Genomic DNA, 24,726 nt, shown 5'->3' on the forward strand with positions numbered 1-24,726 from the left:
TGCCATCCCTGGGTCCCACAGGTCCCTAGTACATTTCCTGCCGCTCCTTCTACCAGCCATGCCTTTCCCTGTACCCCTGACCAACCAGCCAGTCCCTCCTTAGCCCTCTGCCAGTCTCCCCCAACCCCACCCCCACTAATCCTGTTTGGTGGTCTGTGCACCAGCAAGACACCTGGCCAAATTAATAACAAGAACCAGGCGCGGTCACACACAGTGTCACACATTGCAATGTGGCCCTGACCCCTTGGAGGAGCCGTGACGGCACTGGCACCAGCCCGGCACAGCCTGAGGCTTGGGGTAGGGGGTGCTGTGTGTGCTGCTCTGTCACTGAGACTCTGATGCAGCCCCTCCCCTCACCCTAGCACCCGGCTCTATAGCCAGCACACAGGAGGCTCTGGGTTAGCATCTGTTTCAAGAACGAAGGAGCGCATGTGTTCGTCTCCTTTCCCAGCCGGCTGCCTCTGGCCCTGTCTGGGGGCCCGGGCTGTGCGTGCAAATTCAAGCCAGGAACTGGGGTGAGAAGGAGGCCCCTGAGGAGGCCCTGAGCGTGCGTCCCGGGCTCTACCACGGGGGCTGTGGCCGTATGGGTGGTAGGTGGAGAGGGCTGTGGCCCCCTCCAGCGGTTCCTCATAGCTTTGGGGTCACGGATGCCTCTGAGTGCTCAGTGAAGGCCTTGACCTTGTCCCCAGAATGAACAGACCAAGCCCTCCATGCCCTAGCTTTCCTCGTCTGTGAAATGGGTACAACCCTAGAGACTGGCCGAATGGACAGAGCTCCTGGAAGTGCAGATGCAGAGCCGCTGGCCCCAGGGTCCCCAGAGCTGCCTGTAGGAGGGGCTGATTTGGTGGGCAGACCCCTGCCCCGGCCTCCCCTGGGGCCACACTGCCCACACTGGGCAGGACAGGCATCTGGACCCCATCTGGGGTGGCTGCCGCCACCCCCTCTCTGCTGGCAGCTGAACCAGCTCCCTCCTGGAGACGCGCTCATTCTCTCTCTTCCCCACTCCCCGTTTCTCTCACTGTTTCCTCCAACTGTCTTTGTGTCTCTCTCCCCATCTCTCTGTATATCTCTCTCTCCCCATCTCTCTGTATGTCTCTCTCTCCCCGACTCTCTGTATGTCTCTCTCTCCCCCGTCTGTCTCTGTATGTCTCTCTCTCCTCTCGCCCTCATCTCATCTGAGTCTGTTTCTAGTTCCTTCACCATCTCCTCCATCTCTCTCTGTGTCTCTCTAGCCCCATCTGTCTCTCTCTCTCCCCCTGTATCTTGCCCTCACTGTATCACAACCTCTCTCTCTTCTTTATTACTTTTTTATTTCTCCCCTCTCTATTTCTATCTTTTATTTTCTCCCCTATCCCTCTCCTTCTCCTCCCTTTCTTCTTCCTTTACCAGCCCCCTTGTCTCTTTTTCACTGTATCTCTGTCTCCCTCTCTCTCTTGTCTTTATTACGTGTGTTTTACTTCTCCTCTCTCTATTTCTATGGTTTCTTTTCTCCCTCTCTCCCCTCCTCTTTTCCTTCCCTGTCTTCTTCCTCTATCTGCATCTCTCTCTGTGTGTTTCATTCTCTCCCTGTTGCAGTCTCTCTCTTGCTCTCTCCCTCTCTGTGTGTGTGTTGCATTCTCTCTCTGTTTCTCTCTCTGTGTTGTATCCTCTCTCTCTCTCTCTCACTCTCTCTGTTGCATTCTATTTCACTCTGTTGCATTCTCTCTCTCTTGCATTATCTCTCTCTCTTGCTCTCTCTGTTGCATTTTCTCTCTCTCTCTTGCATTCTCTCTCTCTCTGTTGCATTCTCTCTCTCTCTCTTGCATTCTCTCTCTCTCTCTCTCCCCCCTGTGCTGTCTTGTGTCCTCCTCTCTCTGACTCTCCTGGCTGCCGCCCCCTCCCCTGCAGCTCTCAGCGGCTGCAGCCCGGTGTATTTCCTCTTACCTGGGCCTTGCTACTTCCTGCTAGAGGACAGGCAGGTGGACAGGCGGGTGCTGTGGGTGCCTAGGGGCCGACCCCCCATTTTATAGTCTGGCAGACACCAGGGCCTATAGTCTGTGGCACAAAGGGGGTGCTGGCTCAGCAGGCCTGGGTGGGGAGCAGAGCCTGGGGCCCTGCCCTTGGCTGCAGACAGCAGCACTTTCCATTGTGAGCCCAGAGCGCACAGCAGGAACCTGGCCAGCAGCCGCCTCATCTTCCGTCCCTGCCCTGACCCCCTTCTGCTGGTGGCAGCCGTGGGACGGGGCCCAGGGGAGCCCCTGGGAGGCAGGGGCTCTGGGTTTGAATCCTGCTCAGCCAGCGTGTGCTGCGCGGGTTTTGGATGCTCAGGGCCTCTGCACCTGTAGCTCCAAGGTGGACCCGAGCGTTCTTGCTGGTTGCTGTCCAACAAGAAAGAGGAACACAGTGCCAAGCCTGAAATGGGCTGGGGGGTCCATGGCCCCGATTACCGAGGCCTCACCATGAGTCAAGTCCAGCTGCAGACGCTCTGTCCACTCGGCCAGTGTGCAGGATATACCCATTTCACAGATGAGGAAAGCAAGGGCACAGAGGTGCAGCTGGCTCTGGCTCTCATTCTTTATTCTCACCCTCTCTGACCTTGGTCCTTGGCCGACCTTGCTGTTGCTAAACGGGAGACGAGGAGAGGCCCGCTGGTCTCACCCTGCTCACGTGGCTTGGACACTCGAGACCTAGGTCGTGCTGCCGTGTCTACGCTGGGCCCCCTCCTGGCTGCCTTGCCTCTAAGGTGCCTCTTGCCCCCATCATCTGTCCCCAGGGGCAGAGCCGGCAGCTAGGGATATGACAAGCATCTCGGGGCCTCCCCAAACCCCATCATATTCGTTCCCTGCTGCACCAGCACCCAGCATAGGCCCTGGCGTCCAGTGGGCCCGAGGGACCGGAAGGGAAGGCGGGCCCGGGTTGAGAGAGGGAACCCAAGCTGGGGGAGAGAAATCGGGAGAGTGACAGGGAGGTGTGGAGAGAGACGGAAACGCAGATGTGGTGGGGACAGAGCTCAGGGGGAAGCCGGCCCCAGGACTCAGAACAACCAAGGCCCCTGGTGGAACAGGGGCACCCCGGGGAGCCGCTCAGCCCCACTACCTGCAGCTCCCCTGCCCCAGGCAGGGGGGAGGGGCGTCCATGTGGGTTCCTGCCTCTTCCTTGGGGGTCCGAGATCCCCACGGAGCCCATTTCCTGTATCTCCGTGGCCCCGGGCCAGTTCTGCCTCTGCCGCTCCACCCACCCCGCACCCCCTCCTTTCCCAGCCTCCCCTCGGTCTTTCATCTTGGGCCAAGCTGAGGTTGGGGGCGAGGGGGTGGCAGGAACCACAGGATGGCGCAGCCGCTGGAACCGGGGCCAGGACGCCTGCGGCGGGGGCCACCCACAGGCTGGCTGGGGCAGCTCCCTGTCCCCCACGGCAACGGGCTGCCTGCCAGAGATGGGGGACGGCCCACCCTGCTGGGGGGCTCACTGCGAGGGTGGCATCTCTGGGCTACATCCACCCCCCCTTAGAAGCTTCAGCGTCTCCCATCTCCTCCTTCCACTGCTTTCTCATCCATCAAAAGGAGTTGGAATTCACGGCTTTTTAGCACCTGGACCCAAGCCCTCAAAAAATGGTCTCCTGGGCTGTTGCTGTGGCTACTGCCTGAGAGGCCAGCATCCCATATGGGGCCAATCCAGCTCCCTGCTAATGCACCTGGGAAAGCAGCGGAGGATGGCCCAAGTATTTGGGTCCCTGCACCCACATGGGAGACCCGGAAGAAGCTCCTGACTTTATCCTAGCCCGTCCCTGGCCAGGGGAGTGGCCACTTGGGGAGTGAACCAGCGGATGGAAGATCTCTCTCTCCTTTCTCTCCCTCTCTCTCTCTCTCTCTGTCTCTCTCCTCTCTCTTGCTCACTTGTTTTGTCTGTAACTCTGCCTTTCAAATAAATAAATGGATCTTTCAAGAAGTGGGGCACTCCTGCGTTTTACGAAGCGCTCCTTAACAGACAAGGACGCATCTCCGTTGTGAGTGATGATGATGATAACGAAGATGATAATGAAGATAAGGAGATCCACAACGCTTTCCAGGCCCCAGGAGCAGCTCCAAGTGTTACCCGTAATAATTCACGTTGGTCCTCACGAGACAGCAATGTCTTAGCAGAAACCCCACTTGGGGTGCTGCTGTGCCTGTTTTGCATACAAACAAACTGAGGCTCGGACAGGTTAAGGGACACACTCACAGTTACCCAGCCAGCCAGGGCGGGATCCGAGCCAGAGTCATCGGGCCCCTGGCCAGCTCCTTCCTAAGCGAGGAGACATCCCTCCCAGGCCTACTCCAGGGGCAGGTGCAGGGACAGGAGGCACACAGCGAATGTTGCAAGCCGTGGATATTTGGCAGGTGCGCTACAAGCTTGCGATGCGTGTTGTACCCAGTGGCTCCTCGCCGTGCCCACAGAACCATCTGGACTCCTCCTGAGGGCCCTGGCCCTGTCCACCCCTCCTGCCTCACTCCCGCCCACCTGGACCACCTGCATTTTCTTGTGGTCACCTCCACACTTTCGCTTAGCCTGCCCCTCCTTACATCTCAGTCATGGATCTCTCCACCCCGCGGAGCCTAGTATAAATGCCACCTCCTGCATGCAGCGCACCCTGGTTGCTCCAGCTGAAAGAGGAAGAGGCAAAGAACAGCATTTGTTGAATGTTTACTCCGTGACGGGCATGTGCCACAAGCTCCTTACAACATCATCCTGTTTTACAGTGAGGAGGCCAAGGAGACAATGACTTGCCCAGGACCACACAGCAAGGAGAGCCTTTGTCCACCGCACAGCGTCCTGCCACAGGCACAAGCCCCGTGGCGCTGACTAAGGCAGACCTTGCGCCTCTGGCCATCCCTGCGGCTGATGCATGGTTCCCTCCCAGCTAGAGCTGGGGCTGCTGACTCCTCTGGCCTGGGCTTCTGCCAGGGCTGCCTTTTGTTTCTCGCGCTCCCTTGCTGAGTCGGGACTTTGTCTCCGGGGGGCCCTTCTCCCCTCCCGGCCTATAAGAGCCCTGAGCTCCGCGGTCCCCGTTCTGACACAGTCTCTGGGCCCATCTCGGTAAGTCCCAGGTTGGAAGGAGGGGTGGGACCAGAGCCTCGAGTGAGCACCCAGGGAAGGTGGGGAGCCCGGGTTCCTCCATCCCGAGGACGCCACTGTGTCGTCTCGATCGCCAGCCCCATCCTAACCAGGGGCAGGCAAGTCATGCAGGTCATGGCAAAGCGAGATGACTCCTGTTTGTCCCTTTGCCTACATCTCCGCCGTGAGAGCGTCCTTGTTGGGTTTGGTGCTGCAGTGCACCCACCAGTGACAGCCACGGCAAAAACTCTCCCACGGTACCCAGAGCTGAGATCAGGGGCGAAGGCACTGGGAACCGGTAAGCTATGAGATGGTGACGGGGCCGGAGATGGCACTGGTCACAGATGGACAGGGTAGGGCTGGCCACCTGGCCCGGTCACATCTGGACCCCACCTGGATCCCGCCAGCGTCAAGGAGGAGAAGAGAGTCAGGGCGGGAGATGATCCTTGATCCTGTTCTCTCCCTTGCAGGAAGGGGCCAACATGACCCTGCAATGCACCAAGTCAGCGGGACACTGGAAGGTAGGGCGTGGCCTGGGCAGGTGTGTCCAGGGAGTGCGGTGGGGGTGGGGAGACCCCCGTGCCCGGCTCCACAGAGTCCCCTCCTCACCCCTACGAGGAAGGAATCAGCAAGGCTCACCTCACAGCTCAGGCAACCAAGGCTCAGAGTGGGAAAGGGAGTTGCTCAAGGTCACACACAAGGAGCTTGAATTTGAACTTGGGGTTTCTGGGTCCCAAACATGAGCTCATAATTATAGCGTCCCCGGGAGAGACGGCGAGCAGACAGTGAACATGGCTTCTTTGATCTTCTCTGTGTTTACAAAAAGAAAAAAAAAAAAGTTTCAAGCTTGTCAACTGCTTGACAACCTGGAGGTTTTCAAAGGTTTTCACCTCTGGGGTCTAGATTGGGGAACCTGCAGTCCCACTTGGCAGTCGTGGGTGGCGCTAGAGAGCGGCCACACAATTACCGGGGGACCTGGGCTTTTGGTTCTAGCCAGCTCGGGGCTCCCTTACCTGCCTGGCCCCGGAGGCCTGTGCATTTGTGGCCCATCTTGAGCCCCCCACCCCCCGGCCCCAGTCCCCCATAGGATTCTGACGGGGACTGACCCCTGCCTTTTCTTTGGGGTGCAGATGGTGGTGTGGGACGAGGAAGGCTTCCAGGGCCGGCGGCATGAGTTCACGGCGGAGTGTCCCAGCGTGCTGGAGCTCGGCTTCGAGACTGTGCGATCTCTAAAAGTGCTGAGCGGCGCGTGAGTCCCGGAGGGGCGTGGCGGGCTGGGAACAGAGGAGGTGGTGGGGGCGGGGGCAGGAAGGGACCTGGCACCTTCCCGGGCTCCGACCATGCAGGTGTGCCCTCCTGAGGTGCTGAGCCGCGCACAGGACTACCTGCGTGGTTCCAGGACTACCTGCGTGGTTCGGTAGGTCGTGCACTGCCCAAGGGTAGGACTCAGCATTCCCACAATCCCTGCTCATCGGATGGAGCGGCTTGGCAGGGGGAAAACCTCAGAGCTGAGTGTTGGGTCTGGAGTTGCCCTCTTAGGCATAAACCAAAAGCCAAATTAGAAGGTAAAAATAAATACTGTATGTTTAGTAAAAAATGCACTGATTTGTAGCTAAATATTGTTGCCCGTGACTCTGAGGGTGATGCCTGCTTTCTTTATGTGGAGGGAGAGGTGGGGGGGAGGTTAATAAGCTGTGGAGAGACATTAAAGACATGCTAATAACATGTGTTCTCCACCCTCGGTCATTCACAGCCCCTGGATACATGGCCACCAAGGATTCCAACTATAGCAAGTGGGAGTAAAGGACTTATTTTTATTTTAAAGGTTTACTTGTTTGAAAGGCAGAGTCATGGAGAGAGAAGGCAAGAGAGAGAGAGAGAGAGAGAGAGAAATGGCTGCAATGGCCGGGGCTGGGCCAGGCAAAAGCCAGGAGCCAGAAGCTTCTTGCAGGTCTCCCATGAGGGCAGCAGGCCCCGGGCACGTGGGCCGTCCTCTGCTGCTTTCCCAGGCGCATCAGCAGGGAGCTGGATGGGAAGCGGAGCAGCCGGGACTCGATCTGGTGCTCTGATGCTGGCCCCACAAGCCGCTGGCCCTGAGACCTTAATTTTAATTTGGATTTAATCTTGATTTATTTATGTTGAAATGTAATTAATGAACCGCCTGTGACCAGTGACTACCACTTTGGGTAGAACGTTCTAGAAAGTTAGAAAGTGGACTGACAGGCGTACACGGTGCCTTGCCTGTGAGTGCCACCTGCAGCCACCTTGGATGGTTTTCACGTTCGCTCAGCTTCTGCTTGGCACACAGGTGCGCCAGCGGGGGCTCCGGTGGGGACCGTGGCCCGCAGAGGGCTGTAAGCAGCTGACTTCGGACTTGGCCAGTGAGGAGGCACTGAGTCTGGGTAGCGTGGGCCAGGTTATTGGATAGACAGCAAACGCAAGGTGCACATGGTGACTGCCTCCTGTGTCCCCTGTCCCCTGTCCCATGGGACACCACCAAAAGCAAGGAGCCAGGTCATGGGAAATAGGAGTAGGAGAGGCTTGTGGCTGAGAAGGGACTTCCCTGCGCTGGTGGCAGCCTGATGCTGCTGTCCCCACCTGAGTGGCTTGTTATCTCGGGGGACCCAGAGAGAAACCACCAGATTGGAAGTGGAGCAGCTGGCACCATCCCACATGGCAGTGGCTTCACCCCTGTGACATAACATGGGCCCCTGCCCCAACCTTGACACCAAAAGTGTCTCCAAGCCATCAGCCAGGGGCTCCTGGAGACACTGTCACCCCCTGAATGAGCCCAGTGGCTGAGACCTCCGGGCGGGGGGGCCCTCACTTCTGCTCTCTGCCTCTCTCTGCAGGTGGGTGGGTTTTGAGCACGCCGGCTTCCAAGGGCAGCAGTATGTGCTGGAGCGCGGCGAGTACCCCTCCTGGGATGCCTGGAGCGGCAACACCGCCTACCCTGCAGAACGGCTCAGCTCCTTCCGCCCGGTGGCCTGCGCTGTGAGCCGATGCCCATTCCAGGGGTGGGGAGGGGGGCGGGCTCCCTCCAGTGGGCGCCCCAGAGCCCAGCGGGTGCTGGGGAAGGCAGGGGTTCCAGAGCCTGCTGCCGGTTCCTGGTTGGTGCTCCCAAGTCGTCCATGGGGGACGCGTGGAGGTGGGCTTCGGATCCCCTCTTACACTCAAAACCACTGAGAACAGGAGAAGGAACCGTGGTTTGTTCTGGAAGCAACCAGATTGGCGTGGAATGACGTGAGGCGCCCTGTTTTACCATCTGAAGTTCAGGGGAAAATGTGCCAGAAGGAGAAAAGTCACCCAGCCATAATTACAGATGAGCTAGAAGCCCACTGTCAGGGGGCTGGAGATGGCCTCTGCTTCCCTCCCTCAAATGCCCACAAACCCACGGGGCTGGGCCAGGCCAAAGCCAGGAGCCAGCAAACCCATGCTGGCCTCCCACAGGGGTGGCAGGAACCCAAATAGTTGGTGGCCAACACCTGACACCTCTCAGGAGCGTAGGCAAGAAGCAGAGGTGGTACCCAATCCCAGGGCACGCCCGTAACGGAGGTGGGTGTCGCAGGGGTGCCTTATCTCGCTGTACCACAACACCTGCCCGTCGCAGGATTTGTGCTCACAGAGCTGACGCCCTTCCTCCTACCCTAGTGCGATACGCAGTTTGCCCCCTGCCCCTGCTCCCTCATGGCTGGACATTCAGGTTGATTCCCTACGTATTGATTGCTTTTATTGCTATACCCAAAGCCCTTGCAGCTCATTGGGTCGTTGATGAGTTTCTTTGTGAATATTTCCGCAAAGGGAATTTCGGGAAGTATCAGGTGTTCACCTCTTGTAAGGTTTCTGGTTCCTGTTGCCTTACTGTCCTTCTAAAAGGCTTGGGGGACAAGTGCGGGGGCATCTGGGTTTCCCACTCCGCGCCCGGGAATCTGAGCCATTCCCTGTGCCCATAGAACCACCGCGACTCGAGGCTGACCATCTTCGAACATGAGAACTTCCTGGGCAGGAAAGGGGAGCTGAGTGACGACTACCCCTCCCTGCAGGCCATGGGCTGGGACAGCAACGAGGTGGGCTCCTTCCACGTCCACTCTGGCGCGTAAGTGCATCCGAGGCTCGACCTGGCAGGCGGGGAGGGGGAGGGACCCTGGGAGAAGAGTGTGCTGGGTGTGTCTGTGGCCTGACGCCCACTTTCCAGCGACCACTGAGGCTCAGGGAAGTAACACGCAGGATCCGCGGGACTGCAAGTGACAGGTCACACTGGTGTAAGCCTAAAGGATATTTATTGGTAACAGATTCAGGCAAGCTGGATCCAGGTGCCTGCCTGGGCGTGGCTGCATTTTTACCTTGTGAAAACACAGAGGGTAGCTCCATCTTTCCATTCCTCTCCTTTCTCCCAAGGATTCCATCAAAGATTTCAGGAAAGGCTCTCATTGGTCAAACACGGGTGACGTGCTCAATTCTGAACCAATCACGGTGCCCACAGGAGTGGTGTTTTCTAATTGGCTAGACCTGGACCAATCACAGTGCCCAAAGGAGCGATGTTTTCTAATTGGCTAGACCTGGTCATGTGCTCATTGCTAGACGCAGCCCCCTTTCCCCACCTTGTCGGGGGGCGGGGGCAGCAGGATCTGTGGCAGAAGAGGGGAGATGGGAGCTTGGCCACAATGAAACAGGAGGGTCAAGTTCAGCGACAGAAGGGGACTGAAGTCGGCTTCAGGTTCAGTGCTCATGGACCCTCCCCATTTCCCCCCCAGGAGGCTGAGATCCTCACGAGAGAGGGCGCCAGCGCCAGTCCCAGCTTCTCAGGGGCGCGGGAGGGGGCGTGGCGAGTCCCAGGCACTGAGGACGGCAGGGTCTCCGGGCTGGGTGTGGTGCTCGGGTCCCTTCATCCCTGTCCTGCTGAGCGCGCTGGTAACGGGCCCCTGCCTGCCTCTTCCCTTTCCAGCTGGGTCTGCTCGCAGTACCCGGGCTACCGAGGTTTCCAGTACGTGCTGGAGTGCGACCACCACTCGGGCGACTACAAGCACTTCCGGGAGTGGGGCTCGCACGCCCAGACCTTCCAGGTGCAGAGCATCCGCCGGATCCAGCAGTGAGCCGGGCCTGGCGGGGAGGAGCTCGCGCGTGCCTGTCTGCTGCGGGGCAGCCCCGGAGGGCGGCCCGGCTCTCCGATCCGATCCGGCCTCCGCCGGTGCCCTGTGTGAACTCCGCACGCTGTGAGCCGGCCCGTGCACACTCAGCACAAAAAGCCTCAGAGTAATAAAGAAAAGATGGTTCGCTATCAGCTGTGCTTTTTGATTTTCTCAATCTTTTCCAAACCTACTTTTCTTTCTATCATTTGCATTTCATTTTAATGGTGTTTGCTTTTAATAATTCCTTCCTCCTGTTTACTTTGGGTCTGCTTTGTTCTTAGTGTTCTATCTTTTTTGACTTATTTATTTATTTTACTTATTTGAAAGTCAGAGAGAGAGAGAGAGAGAGAGGGAGAGAAAGTCTTCCATCCACTGGTTCACTCCCCAATTGGCCGCAGTGGCCAGGGCTGGGCTGATCTGAAGCCAGGAGCCAGGAGCTTCTTCCAGGTCTCCCAAGTGGGTGCAGGGGCCCAAGCACTTGGGGCATCTTCCGCTGCTTTCCCAGGCCAATAGCAGGGACTTGGATTGCAAATGGAGCAGCCAGGACTCAAACAGGTGCTCTGATACTGAATGCTGGTACCTCGGGTGGCAGCTCTACCCACTGCCTCAGACAGCCGGCCAGCCCCCATAACCCTTTATTTCTTCTCAATTCCCTATGACATCCGATATCCTGAAGTCTCTCATCTAACACTCTTCACCTTCCAAAGAAAGCCCATCAAACAACAACAACAAAAAATAAACTCCCAAATCATTTACAGCCTAATGACAAGATGGTCCTCTCCTCTCCCCTCCCCTCCCCTGCCCTCCCCTCCCCTCCCTTGCCCTCCTCTCCTCTCCTCTCCTCTCCTCTCCCCTCTACTCCCTCCCCTCCTCACTCCCTGTCTCTGTCCCTCCTCCCTCCCCTTCTCACTACCCGTCTCTTTATTACATAGATTTCCTTATTCTCTCTCATAAACTCTGTGACTTTTTTTTCCGGATTCTCTTGACCCGTCTTCCCCCGTGCACAAATGTCCGTGATCTGTGATCCGCCTGCCAAGAACAGGCAGGCGCGGGGAGGAGCAGCCTGCGGGAAGAGAGAGCCTTCTTCAGCCCAGGGATATTTGCCCTGGAGCCAGTCCAAGCCCTTGTGTATCCTCCCAGTCATCCTGTAGTCCACCTTCCCCGGGCTCTCCTGGGTACCAGGCTCTGGGAAACACGATGGTAAACAACCCACAGGAAGTCCCGCCTCCTGCTCAGTGTGCCGGGAAGACAGATCCGGGCGTGGCAGGTGAAGCCTGTCCTGTGACAGGTGCTGCAGTGGGGGAGGCTGGGGGGACAGAGGGTGGGGAGGGGCTGGTCACGGACTTTCTTTCTTTCTTTCTTTCTTTCTTTCTTTCTTTCTTTCTTTCTTTCTTTCTTTCTTTCTTTCTTTCTTTCTTTCTTTTTGACTGGCGGAATTAGTGAGAGAGAGACAGAGAGAAAGGAGAGAGAAAGGTCTTCCTTCCGTTGGTTCACTCCCCAAATGGCCACCACGGCAGGCGCTACGCCAATTCGAAGCCAGGAGCCAGGGGCTTCCTCCTGGTCTCCCATGGGGTGCAGGGCCCAAGCACTTGGGCCATCCTCCACTGCTCCCGGGCCACAGCAGAGAGCTGGAGTGGAAGAGGGGCAACTGGGACAGAATCTGGCGCCCCAATCAGGACTAGAACCCAGGGTACCAGCGCTGCAGGTGGAGGATTAGCCTAGTGAGCCGCGGCACCGGCCTCGGACTTCCCTTCTGAGCTCCACCCTTGGACGTCCACCTGCCTGCTCAACACCTCCACGTGGGTGTCTCATATACGTCTCGGAGCCCGTGCTGAGCCTCTTTTAGATTGTTCCAGCCCAACCTTTGGGATGACCCATAGCTCTGCCCCTTCTTTCCCACCCCACAACCGACTCGGGCTCTTCTGAGATGCACCGGAATCCACTCACTGCCACCCTCCGTGCTGCTGCTGCGCTGACCCAAGCACCCTCCTCTCTGCCCCTCAGAGTCTCTGCTTCTACTGCTGCCCAGTTAAAAATGCACGGTGCAGTGGCCAGCTCTCTCTCTCTCTCTCTCTCTCTCTCTAACTCTGCCTTTCAAACAAGTAAATAAATCCTTTAAAAAAGATTTCATTTATTTATTTATTTGAGAGGTAGAGTTACAGAGAGAGAGGGAGAGACACAGAGAGAGGTCTTCCATCCGTTTGTTCACTCCCCAAACGGCCTCAAAGGCTGGAGCTGAGCTGGTCGGAAGCCAGGAGCCAGGAGCCTCTTCCGGGTCTCCCGTGCGGGTGCAGGGGCTCAAGCCCTTCGGCAATTCTCCGCTGCTTTCCCAGGCTACAGCAGAGAGCTGGATTGGAAGAGGCGCCTGGATTCGAACCTGTGCTCCGATATGGGATGCCGGCGTCATTGTCTTCCTCTGACTCTTTGCTCTGCCATCTCCACCCCAACTCCACCTGCCTGAGGCCACGCAGCCTGTGAAAGCATTTAGTCCGCCACGTGGGGTGTGTTGAAGACACAATGGGCACACATAGGCTTATCAACAGTAAGTTGCTGCATGCGTGTCGTGCCTAAAAGGAGTTGAGACAGGGGCAGTCACTGAACGCAGCGGTTAAGACGCCGCATGGGACAGCTGCGTCCTATGTCAGAGGACCTGGGTTCGAGTCCCAGTTCTTCTTCCCACACTTCCACTCCAGCTGCCTGAGAATGCACACCCTTGGAGGCAGCAGGTGATGGCTCAAGTATTTGAGTCCCTGTCACCCCCCCCCCCCCCAGAAGACTGCAGTGGAATTCTGGGCTCCTGGCTTTGGCCTGGCCCAGCCATGGCTGTTGCAGGCATTTGGGGGAGGGAATCAGCAAGTGGAAAGTTCTCTCTCCCTCTTTCTGTCTTGTCTCTGTCTCTCTGCCTTTTAACTATAAATAAATAAATACGAGTGTTTAGGAAGTAGCTCCTCACACTTCAGTATGAATAACTGTAGAGCTGCTTATCAGATCCCTGGGGGGCAGGGCAGACAGTGTTTGCCAGGGGAAGGAGTTTCCTTGGACTTTGAGGGGCAGCTCTTTTAACAGCCGGCCAGAGGCAGGGCCAGGAGTGAGTCTGGCAACCATGGAGAAAGGAGACCCCAGATGTGCGCGGACGCTGGAGTGAGAGGCAATAAAGAGACAATTTGTCGGGGGCCACCCGTGGGAGGGGAGGGAAGAGAGCGTGAAATTATTTTTCGTATCTTGCCAGGAGACCAATTTTCCTAGGCTATAAAGGCGAGGGAGCTTCCATTAGGGACGGTCTGGGCTCCAAAGGAAGTGGTGGGGTGGAGGACAGCCCTGGTCGGGGCATCGCGGTCTGCTCTAAGGATGACCGCAGGAGCGGCCGGCCGGGGAACCCTGGACCAGAGAGGGGAAGGCTCAAGGCTCGGTCTCAGACCCTGAAGCAAGTCTGTCCGCGTTGTGGCTCCCTGCAGCCCCATCCGCGGCTGCACGCTCTGGGTCCCGCGGGGTGAGGTGCGGGGGGGAGCAGGCGGGGCGACCTGCCCTGCCCGGAGCCCCCTGGCCTGTTTCCTCCGCTTGTAAAGGGCCCAGGAAGGCGACATCTGGAAAAGTGCAGGCCAAGGTGCGGCTTCTCCCTCCCCCTTCCCTGAGCCCTCTCCTGATCCCTGGCCCAGCCTGGCTGCTGCTTCCTCCTGCGCCCTGTCCCCCGTCCCCGCCCCCACACGGCAGAGCCACAGTCAGAATGAAGCCCCCAGGAATGGAAGGGGTGAGGATGTTGTAGGATACCCCCCCACCAATTCCACGGTCCTCCCATCGCTAGGACAGAGCAAAGCTGAGTTTGCCATCCCCAGGCCTCGCGCGGGATGAAGACTTGAGGAATGCTACCGACTCATGCTGCTCTTGAGCGGGGCGTGGCTAGCTTGTGTGAGCACCTCTGATTGGCCCACGGCGCTCGGGGCCCTCCTTTGATTGGTCAGCCATGGCACCTGCCTGGGACTTTCCCGGCCAATGCTGTCCCGGCTGGGGTCTGGGGGCAGCAGGTGGATGACGCACAGCGCCGTTGCATCACAGCCTGGGGTCGTGTGGGGCCTGTGCAAGCAGAGCGAGCGGTAGGAGAGAGATCACAGGGGCTTCGCTGAATTCTGAGAATTACGGGACCCGCCTGACCGTGCCACCGCGGCCTTCACTGAATTGAGTTCTTCACTAAGCAGCTGGCGTCTCACGAGCGTCGAAGAGCAGACAGGAACTGCAGGCGCCAGCCCAGGGATCAAGCCTGCGTTAGAGGTGTTTGGGATGGGATCGAGTCCCAGCTGCTCCACTTCCGACCCAGCTCCCTGCTACTGCGCCTGGGAGGCAGCGGAAGATGGGCCAGGTCCCTGGGGCCCTGCCACTCACGTGGGAGACCCAGATGGAGTTCCTGGCTCCTGGCTTCCACCTGGCCCGGCCATTTGAGGACTGAACCAGCACATGGAGGATTCTCCTCACCCCCATCCTTGTAGTTCTGCCTTTCAAATAAATAAATAACCTTAACAAGGAATTAGGGATAGTTGAAGAGCTGTACAGATCTGGGTGTGTTGATGAGAGGGAAAAAGGGAGAGAGAGAAAGAGGGAGGGAGGGAGACAGAGAGAGAGAGAGAGGAAGAGGAAAAGAGTGAGCAAAGCGACCGTGTAAGCACTTATCTGTTATCGAGAAACAGCACAGCGATGGCGGTTACAGTAACAGCACCCCCCACCCCCCTCCGCCACCGCCTTTCTGGAAAGGAGACAGAGAGGGCCCAGGGCCGGGCGACACCCCCCCCCCCCCCGCCCTGCCCCGGCCCCGTTATCCCAGAGCCAGCAGCCTCCAGCGCCAGGCCTGTCTGGATCCCCACTCCTGCACGCTGGGTAATGAGCCCCGAGCCCGGAGCCCCCTCCGCAGGGCCCCGGCCCCGCCTGTGGGCGGCGAATGCCCGCCCACCCCTCCCGCTTCCCGGAGCCTCCGTTTGCAGCCGCTGTAATTACAAGATTAATGGAGGGGAAATATCAGCGGGGTGGAGAGGCCCTTCCTTTTCCTGCCAGGAGCTCCCCAGCTCCCAGAACCTTCTGTTAACAGGAGACATCCAGACATCGGGGCAGGAGGCCCGCGGTCCCCACAGCTTCCTGCGGGGGGCGGGGACGAGCTGTTGTTTTTGGCTTTTGGGAGGAACTGCGGTGTCTGTCGGTCGCTTGGGGGAGGACCAGGCTGCTCGCTGACCCGCCCTGATGCCAGAGGGGAGGGCGGGACTCAGGTCTGGCCAGCGGCGGCCAGGGTGATTGAATCCAGGGTGGGCAGACACTGACGGTCGGTGCTGGGCTGTGACCCGGGTCAGTGGTAGTTTGGAGGTTGCCGCTAAAGCCAGCCTACAAACAGAGCGGCTTCAGACGCCCACATCTGCCTTCAGGGAGCCTGGCTCCAAGCCCCAGCCCCGCTCTGGATTCCAGCTTCCTGCTGGTGTGCAGGAAGGCTCCAGTACTTGGGTCCTGCCCCCAACCTGGGAGACCCAGGTGGAGTTCCCGGCCCTTGTCTTTGGCCCCCACCCAGCCCGGCCTGTTTTAGACAATTGAGGGGTGAGCCAGAGGCTGTGAACTCTCTGTCTCTTTCTCTCCAAGGATCTCAAAAACAAACAAACAAAAACAATGTAGAGAAAAGCAGAGGCAGAGACGGCAGAATGGGCCAGGCAGCCTGTTCTACAGGTGGGTGTCTGCGGTTTACTTTTCAAAGACGCCCTGAAACTGTTCCCAAGGAGAACACTTCCATTCCAGAACAGGGGTCCCAGGACAGCGGCTGCCTCCTCTGCCCCCCGCTCCTTCAGCGTCTGCCTGTCCCAGGCCCTCGCCTTGCCTGTGGCAACCTCCTCTTCTCTCAATGAGCACCATCAGCCACCCCCTTACTCAGATGGGAAGACTGAGGTCAAGAGAGGCAGACCGATGGGCTCAAGTCTGCAGAGAACTGGAAGCACAGCCGGGCTCCGCACCCCTGACTGTCCAGGGCTCTCTTCCACTCTTCCCGCTCCCGGAGCTGCTGTGAGGCCTTTTTCTCGAGGTTCAGCAAAGCCCTGCCCCCATGCCCTGTTTTCTAGGGGCTCCTCCCACGCTGGGAAACCTCCTTCGGAGACCTGCCCCGCACTGACACCTGGTGGTGAGATCTGGAAACACACCTCTAAGGCGCGCCGGGGAGCCTCTGTTCAGACCCTAGGGTGGTGGGGCCCAAGGAACCGGTAAGGGAAAGCCGCGCCAGGTGTTAGGAGACTGAGAGTCCGCGCCGAGCCGAGGGGCCCTAAGCCGGCTTCTCTGCAGCGTCAGCCATCGCTGTGTCTCCGTGTCTGGGCTTCCTTCTTTTAGCTGACACTCAATGCCTGACCATTGTGGCCATTTGGGAAGTGGATCAGCAGATGGAAAAAAAAAAAAAAAAACCTCTCTCTCTCACTCTGCCCTTCAAATCCATCGAGAAGTCTTTAAAAAATAAAAGAGCTTGGCCGGCTCTGCGGCTCACTAGGCTAATCCTCCACCTGCGGCGCCAGCACACCGGGTTCTAGTCCCAGTCGGGGCGCTGGATTCTGTCCTGGTTGCCCCTCTTCCAGGCCAGCTCTCTGCTGTGGCCCGGGAGTGCAGTGGAGGATGGCCCAAGTGCTTGGGCCCTGCACCCGCATGGAAGACCAGAAGAAGCACCTGGCTCCTGGCTTCGGATCAGGCCGGCTGTGGCGGCCACTGGAGGGTGAACCAACGGCAAAGGAAGACCTTTCTCTCTGTCTCTCTCTCTCTCACTGTCCACTCTGCCTGTCAAAAAAAAAAAAAAGTGAAAAATAAAAGAGCTTGTCTACCTTCCACCGCCCTCTGTTTCCTTCTCTGTGAAATGGGCACAGTGTCTCTGAGTTGCAGGGACCTGCGTGGGTCTAAGAGGTTGCTTGGCTGGCATCAGCATCTGTCCCATCTCCCATCGCCTCTTCCCCAGGGCTCTTCGAGGCCTGTCGAGATGCAGAGGACAGTAGAAGCACCCACATTTTGTCCTCGGCCACCCTGCTCCATGCTCGGTAGGTCCGGTGGGTGCTCCTGCCAGGGCCTGGTGTCCTGACCCCGGCCTCTGCCTGCCCCTGGAGGACCTGTGCTACAGAACCTTCCACCTGGTTCTGCACATCCTGAGGCTTTGCAGGGAGCCCAGATGCAGCTTATACATGACGCATGTGCTGTTCTGCAGGACAGCTGTGGCTTGGCCAAGGGGGGGCAGGCGCATGGGGCTGGGAGCCACAGAGACGGGCGGCAGGGGGGCACACCGGGCTGCTGCTCAGCTGGGAGGAAGCTGGCCTGGGGAGGTGTGGCGGGACAGGACGGGGAGGGGGATGTAAATGGGGAGGGGCTCCCTGAGGCCAGACCTGGATGCATACCCTTGGAGTGGAATCCTGGCTCTGATGCCTTCTACCTGTGTCTGTTTAGCCTCAGTTTGTTCATCTGTAAAAAGGACACCATTAAGGGGCTGGCGCTGTGGTGCAGTGGGTTAAAGCCCTGGCCTGAAGTGCCGGCAACCCAAATGGGCTCCAGTTCTAGTCCTGGCTGCTCCTCTTCCAGTCCAGCTCTCTGCTATGGCCTGGGAAAGCAGTAGAGGATGGCCCAAGTCCTTGGGCCCCTGAACCTGCATGGGAGACCCGGAAGAAGCTCCTGGCTCCTGGCTTCAGATCAGCTCTGGCCATTGTGGTCATTTGGGGAGTGAACCAGCAGATGGAAGACCTCTCTGTCTCTACCTCTCTCTGTAACTCTGTCTTTCAAATAAATAAAATAAATCTAAAAAAAAAATGACACCATTAGGCTGTTAAGACATATTGCATTTGTAGCATTTATCCCAGGCCCCAGGAAATGCTCAATGTGTGTTATTTGCCCCAAACTTCTCCTTCTTTTAAAGATTTATCCATTTATTTAAAAGTTGTACAGAGAGAGAGGGAGAGACAGAGAAGTCTTCCATCTGCTGACTCATTCTACAAATAGCTGCAATGGCAGGGCCCAGCCAGGCCAAAGCCAGGAGCCAGCGCTTCATCTGGGTCTCCCACGTGGGTGCAGGGGCCCAAGTACTGGGGCCATCTTCCACTGCTTTCCCTGGTGCATTAGCAGGGAGCTGGATTGGAAGTGGAGCAGCTGGGACTCAAACCAGCGCCCACATGGGACACTGGCATTGCAGACAGTGCCTTAACCTTATACCCCACAGCGCCAACTCCTGGCCCAGACTTCTTCAGTGTCTTTCCTAAGAGCGCTGTGTCGTTTGCGCCGGGGGGAGCCATGAGGACGGGCTGCAGGCCTGCATCTGTGTCAGGAAAGGGACAGGGCACAGGAACGGGGCCAGGGCAGGCAGAGGTGGTCACGGTGGCAGGAACAAGAGAGAAGACATCGGTCACCAACCCAGACAGGCTGTGCAGCCGGCTTGCGGTGGGGGCTGGAGATATTGGCCTGGCTTCAAAGGGAGGGGCTGACCGTCGGGAGATGGATGGAGCCAGGAGACGCTGGGATTGTGTGGTTGTGTTGGGGCGGAGCCTGGGGCAGGCTGCTTCCTGGGCTGGCTCTCTGGGGTCTTTCCAGAACTACAGCATTTGAAGCTTCAGGATCTGATCATTCTATGGCAGGTGTTTTGGTACAGCAGCGAAGACAGCTCGGGACACCTGCATCCCATAACAGGCCCCCGGTCCAATTCCGATTCCAGCTTCCTGCTAGGGTGCACCCTGGGAGGCAGCAGATGGTAGCCCAAGTCCTTGGGTCTCCATCACCCAAACCGATGTGTCCCAGATGGAGTTCCTAGCTCTTGGCTTTGGTGTGGCCCAGCCCTGGCTGTTGTGGGCCCCTCGGGAGTGAGCCAGCCCGCGAAACAGCTCCTTCTCTCCCTCTCTTTCTGCCCTTCAAACAAAAATAAAGTGCTAAAAGTTCCAGCCATTCTTTTAAACAATAGACATCAAGACATCGCCTGTGTGCAGACCCGTGGCCCATGGGTTGAAAAATACAGCAGGACACCTGCCTGAGGAATGTCCCAGGTTGGTCATGCTGTGTGTGTGTGTGTGTGTGTGTGTGTATACAACAGACCAGCAAGTGCATTTATAATCACATCATACCCTGTGCTGTCGGGACCACGTGTGTCCAAGGGATTGACTTCCATCTGGAGGTCAGACAAGGTTCCCTGGAGGCCTAGAGGCCAGGCTGGGGCGGGGCTTGGTGACCGTGAACCTGGAGCCCTTGCAAGTGGAGGTGAAAGTGGTTCTTTGTGCTGAGGTCAGCGGGGACTGTGCACAGGGGAGCGATGAGGTCAGCTTTGCATTTCTAGAATCTTCTGGCTTGCAGCAAGGGGGAAGGGAGTGGAAGGGGACCGAGTAGGGGCTGATGGGGGCAGGGAGGACGGTGGAGCCCTGGAGGGGTGAAATGTTCAAGATGGGTCTGGGCTGCATCGGCTCTCTCGGTGCTGGGAGAGCAACAGCGGGACAGACGCCTGCGACGTTAGCGTGCGGTGGGGGAGGGGCGGAGTCTGGGTACAGTCTGGGGCAGCGTCTGTCCGCGCAGGGCAGAAGAGGAACCTCATCTCCCCCTGCTGAGGGCGGCGGCGGGGGCAGGGCGGCGGGGAGGGCGGCAGCTGCTGTGCTGGCGGCTGTGGCTGGTGTAGCAGGAGAGGCTGGCGGAGTAACAGCACCTGCTGGGGCGGGGAGGGCCCCGGAGCAGGTGCGGGGCGTCTGGCAGGGGGTCTGTTTGCAGATGGATTACCACGAGATGGGATGCGGGCGGGCGGCACATACTCTGCCCGCTCTCTGCTGTCGGGACACAAAGGCTCAGACAAAGGAGTGGGGTGGGGGGCGGAGGGCAGGGCTATGCACGTGGGCGCGCACACACATGGCCCACGCCTGGTGCAGACAAAGGGGAGGAGGGCAGAGGGGTGGAGGGCCACGGAACAAGAGCATGGGGCAGTGGGGAGGCGGCCTGTGACCTCAGACAAGGCCACCTTGCTCTGGGCCCCACAAAATGAAGAGGTTGGCGATGGGGACAGAGCGATCCCCCAGTTTTCCCAGTTGGGATGGGCTTGTTCCTACAGGACCACGGGGTGCAGACTCCATGAAGGCAGGTGACACAATTGCAGGTCCTGCCTGTGGCGGGAGAGCGGATGGGGAAGGAGCGACCCTGCACGCAGCGCAGGTCTGAGTTTACCCTGAGCCCTGGGCGGAGGGTCCACATCCACGCACACAGGCAAAACCATGGGGGCATCGCAGACTGGCCCGCTACGTGCGTGCGCTGCGGCCGGTGCGGGGCCTCTCTCTGACCGCTTGTGACAACTTCCTAGGAATAGGTTCTCCAAGTCTTGCTACAGCTGGGGCTGCACCAGGCAGAAGCCAGGAGCTAGGAGCTTCTTTCAGGTCTCCCACGTGGGTGCAGGGACCCAAGCACTTGGACCATCTTCCACTGCTTTCCCAGCTGCATTAGCAGAGAGCTGGATCGGAAGTGGAGCAGCTGGGACTGGAATCAGTGCCCACATGGGATGCCGTTTCTTAGGTGGCGGCTTAATCCGCTCTGCCACAGTGCCAGCTCCTGTATTTCTATACTCAAATCACTGAATTATTCCAAGGGCCCTGTAAGAGAGGTTATATTATGCCCATTTGCCTCAGTTCTTTTCTGAAAACCACATGGAGAGCGAGGGGCACAGTTGGGATTCGAACTCAGGTCTGCTTGATTCCTCTGTGCACATGTCAGCAGCCAGCCCGGGCTGGGGCTGGGGACAGAGAAAGAAAGCAAGATACAGTTTGGGTGGCAAAGGGGCTGGCTGTCCCTGGAGGGCTCCTCCCCGCTTCTTCTGCAGACGGAAGGAGGCAGGGCTGCGGACACCACTCCTTGCCACCCTAGAGCGTCCACTGCCTTGTATGCCCAAGGCAGAGCCCAGAGCCCGCCCCGTGGGGCAGTGCAAGGTGGCTGCGCTTGGGCAGGCTGGACACGGCCCCCTCCTCGAGGACTTGTGAGTCTTGCATGGAGCAGGCCTGCCACCGGGCCTGGCACCGGGGATGTCGTCCGTATCGGGGCTTTTATTCAAGTCTACAGCCCTGGCTCATGATGGGCTCCGGCAGAAGGGCATGTGTGTGTTAGGCAGAGACGTGGCTCGCCAGACGATGCCCACATCCTGCCCCAGGGACCCTGTGAAGGCGCTGGGTGACTCAGCAAAGCAGAGTGAAGCGAGCTCATGCAGGTGGGGCTCATGGGGCGGGCCCAGTGGGATCCCAAAGGACCTTACAGGTGGGAGAAGCACATGGAGGCGTGAGAGTGGAGGAAGGCCCGGTGACACGCCACGCCAGGGGCTCAGTCCTTCGCTGCTGGCTTTGATGATGGAGGCAGTGGCCACAGGCCCCAAGTCCGGCAGAGGCCAGGACGCCAATTCTCACCTAAAGTTTCCAGAGCAGACGCAGCCCCGCTGATGTCGTGATTCTGTCCCAGCCGGACTCGGGTCAGACTTCTGAGCTCCAGCAGGACACGGGGACAGACCTGCCTGTGTCTCTGGGAGCCACCACGTTTATACGAATTTTTTTTTTTTTTTTTGACAGGCAGAGTGGACAGTGAGAGAGAGAGACAGAGAGAAAGGTCTTCCTTTGCCGTTGGTTCACCCTCCAATGGCTGCCGCGGCTGGCGCACTGTGGCCAGCGCACCGCGCTGATCCGATGGCAGGAGCCAGGAACCAGGTGCTTTTCCTGGTCTCCCATGGGGTGCAGGGCCCAAGCACTTGGGCCATCCTCCACTGCACTCCTGGGCCACAGCAGAGAGCTGACCTGGAAGAGGGGCAACCGGGACAGAATCCGGCGCCCCGACTGGGACTAGAACCCGGTGTGCCGGCGCCGCAAGGTGGAGGATTAGCCTAGTGAGCCGAGGCGCCGGCTGTTTATGCAAATTTGAAACAGCAGGCTCAGAGGCGAGTCCCCCTCCAGTGCCTCCCTCCCTCTTCCTTGGGAGGCAGCCCCTCGGATTGCCACCCTCCTGTTCCCTGCTTCAGGGTTCATGGCTACCTGACCCGGGCCAGAGCGCTGGACTGCTTACAGGGGTGTGGCTGAGCTGCAGGCAGGAGCCTCGTGTTTCCGGGGCCCTTTCGGGCTGCATGTGGGCGGGGCCTGTCTGGGAACAAAGCAGCCCAGAGGATGGCAAAGCCCGCAGCTTCGAGAAGGGCTCTTGGACAGCTGGATGCAGCTGTGCCCGAAGCTGTGCGTGGAACTGGCGTCCGCTACTTAAAACGAAGAGGGTTTTGGAAAAGTTCAATGTTCAATGCGGTTGCACTTATTCTTGCCATGTTAGCTTCTTAGCACCTGCTGTGGGGTCTGGAACTCAGCGTCTCCCTGCAGGAGGCCGTGCGCTCAAGAGGGAAAGGTTCTGTCACAGCCATAACACACCAGGTTGGCATCTAAGGGGCATGGGATTCTCATGCTGGACTCGGGGCGGGCTCTGCAGAGGGAGGACCAGGCTGTGGATGGCTGCTGGGGACATGGGCCATCCCTGGTCCCCGTGGGGATGTCTCCTCAACATTCACTGTTCCCAGGTGCACCGGTGGCTTCTTCCTCTGGGATACTGTGATTCCCCGCTGATGGCCAAGGACACGCACTAGGTCTGTGCACGCGGCAGCCTGGAGGTGGGACGGGGTGGATGTGCAAGTGGCTTCCTTCCTCCATGACAGCCTCTTTGGGCTCAGGTAGGACAAGCCAGGTCCCCAGCCTGTCCCACAGGCCCCAGCAGGGCTGAGTTCCAGTTGCCCACCACAATTTGCTCCTCACTATGGACTGTACTGGGTCCCCTTCCTGCCACACTCCTGAGTTGAAGCCTGAGCCCCCAAGGTTGTCTGTATTTGGAGAGAGGTGATTCAGGCGAAGATGAGGACTAGGAAGGGACGCCAGGCATGTGTGCACGTAGACAAAAAGCTACGTGAGGTCAGGCGAGAAGGTGCCGTCTGTATACAGAGGGGCGAGGGTAAAGGAGAAGCTGACCTTGCAGGCGCCTTGATCTTGGACTTGGCGGCCTCAGAGCTGAGAACAGAAATCTGCTGTGTAAGCCGTGCTGCAGAGCAGCCTGAGCAAGTGAGCAAAATCATGGCCGCACCTGCCCTGGCTGTCTTCTCCCCGTCTCTCCATCCTGCCCCCTTAACAAAGCGGCTTGAGATCCTCTCGCACTGGGAGTCTTGCCTCGGGCCCCACGTCTGGGACAACCAGGTGAACAGTCCCACCCATCCCTTACCTAGAGGCACAGCTGCCTTCCCTGGACGCACAGAACAGGGAGAAGTCTTCGGAGACTGCAACTCCAGTCGTCCGAGGTAGTGACCCTGAGCCAGTGACGCCCCTTGTGAAAGGGCTCAGAGATTCCTGGCTGGCGTCACACCCAGGGCTGGGGAAGGAGCAGACTCCAGCCTGGCCCGGCGCGGCCTGTGGGTTCATTCACCATCCAGACAGCTGCGGGGTGGCCGATCCCTTCCTGGGTGTGAAGGCAAAGAGGCTGCCAGAGATTCCGATGGAGCTTCCGGAGCCACACACAGTGCCGCTGGCTCAGCTGTTTTCTCTCCCTGAGCCTGGCACTGATGGACATGAGGCCGGCACCTCCGGGAGGGACCCGGGAGGGGGTGCAGATGAAACACTTGGGAGGGGTTGAGGCCACTGCATCTGGGGGGCCCTTCCAGGGGCTGGGGGGCGGGGGCGGGGGTAGATTCTGGAGCTGCAGGGATTATGGCAGGGCACTCTGTCCCCGGGGCCACTTCCAGTTCGGCAGGGGCTACTCCAAGGATGAGGAGCTGTTTCCTGCACATGGTGGGCTGTGGGGTGGGAGCGCCGAGCCGAGCCTCCCTAGCTGGCAGGCCTCGCTGCAAGGGAGTCTCCCGGGAAACCCAGGAGGCAGCAGCTCCAGCTTCAAGGTGCAACTTTATTCCGAAGTGCAGCTTGCGAGGGGTCTGGGCCCCCCCCCCTGCGTCTGTTGCCATGGCAACCAGTGCTTTCTAGTGAATGGCTCCAGTCATTTTCAAGAGAGGGGAGAGGATGATGTCTCTTTGGGATTCTCTCTCTGTCTTTCAGATTTATTTATTTAAAAGATAGAGTACACACACACACGCACGCATGCACGCACACCCAGATCTTACTCATGTTCCTTCATTTCCCAAATGCTGCATCAGCTCAGCTGAGCTTGGGCCAGGCTGAAACCAGGACCGAGTCTCCCACGTGGGTGGCAGGGGCCCGAGGACTTGGGGCAGCTTCCGCTGCTTTCCCAGGTGCATCAGGAGGGAGGTGGAGGGGAGGTGGAGCAGCTGGGACTGGAACCAACACTCCTGTGGGGACATCAGCGATACAAGAAGTGGCCTACCGCACTGTGCCACAGTGTCGGCCCCTCTCCGGGATGTTTTTGGCAGCTCATGAGGAAGATCGGGAGCTTTGCGATGAGGATGGTGTTCCCCACATTGGAGTAGATTCTTCCATGCCCCGGAAGAATATCGCCGGAAGACGAGGATGGCAGATGTAGCTATAAATCTGGACAGCAATCTCCAAGGAGCTCACAGCGGAGCCCCTGG

At 58.6% G+C, this 24,726-nt stretch overlaps 1 protein-coding gene across 1 annotated transcript; it reads left to right on the plus strand.

Moving 5' to 3' along the window:
* Positions 1-4,914: 4,914 nt before the first annotated feature.
* CRYBA4 (crystallin beta A4) lies at positions 4,915-10,351 on the plus strand. Its single transcript, XM_002721154.6, has 6 exons — positions 4,915-5,052; positions 5,541-5,591; positions 6,201-6,319; positions 7,923-8,064; positions 9,024-9,166; positions 10,016-10,351. Exons 2-6 carry the CDS (start codon positions 5,553-5,555, stop codon positions 10,161-10,163), a joined length of 591 nt encoding a protein of 196 aa, XP_002721200.1. The 5' UTR covers positions 4,915-5,052; positions 5,541-5,552; the 3' UTR covers positions 10,164-10,351.
* Positions 10,352-24,726: the final 14,375 nt, after the last annotated feature.

This window comes from Oryctolagus cuniculus, chromosome 21, assembly GCF_051225735.1.
Source record: "Oryctolagus cuniculus isolate XC-2025 breed Fujian yellow rabbit chromosome 21, ASM5122573v1, whole genome shotgun sequence".
NCBI classification, from domain to species: domain Eukaryota; kingdom Metazoa; phylum Chordata; class Mammalia; order Lagomorpha; family Leporidae; genus Oryctolagus; species Oryctolagus cuniculus.

What these genes read in the sequence shown, in the direction of transcription:
- CRYBA4 (XM_002721154.6), top strand. Translation starts at nt 5,553, where the DNA reads ATGACCCTGCAATGCACCAAGTCAGCGGGACACTGGAAG. An exon ending in AGTCAGCGGGACACTGGAAG is followed by an intron (nt 5,592 to 6,200) that starts GTAGGGCGTGGC and finishes TTTGGGGTGCAG; the next exon opens with ATGGTGGTGTGGGACGAGGA. An exon ending in TTCCACGTCCACTCTGGCGC is followed by an intron (nt 9,167 to 10,015) that starts GTAAGTGCATCC and finishes TTCCCTTTCCAG; the next exon opens with CTGGGTCTGCTCGCAGTACC.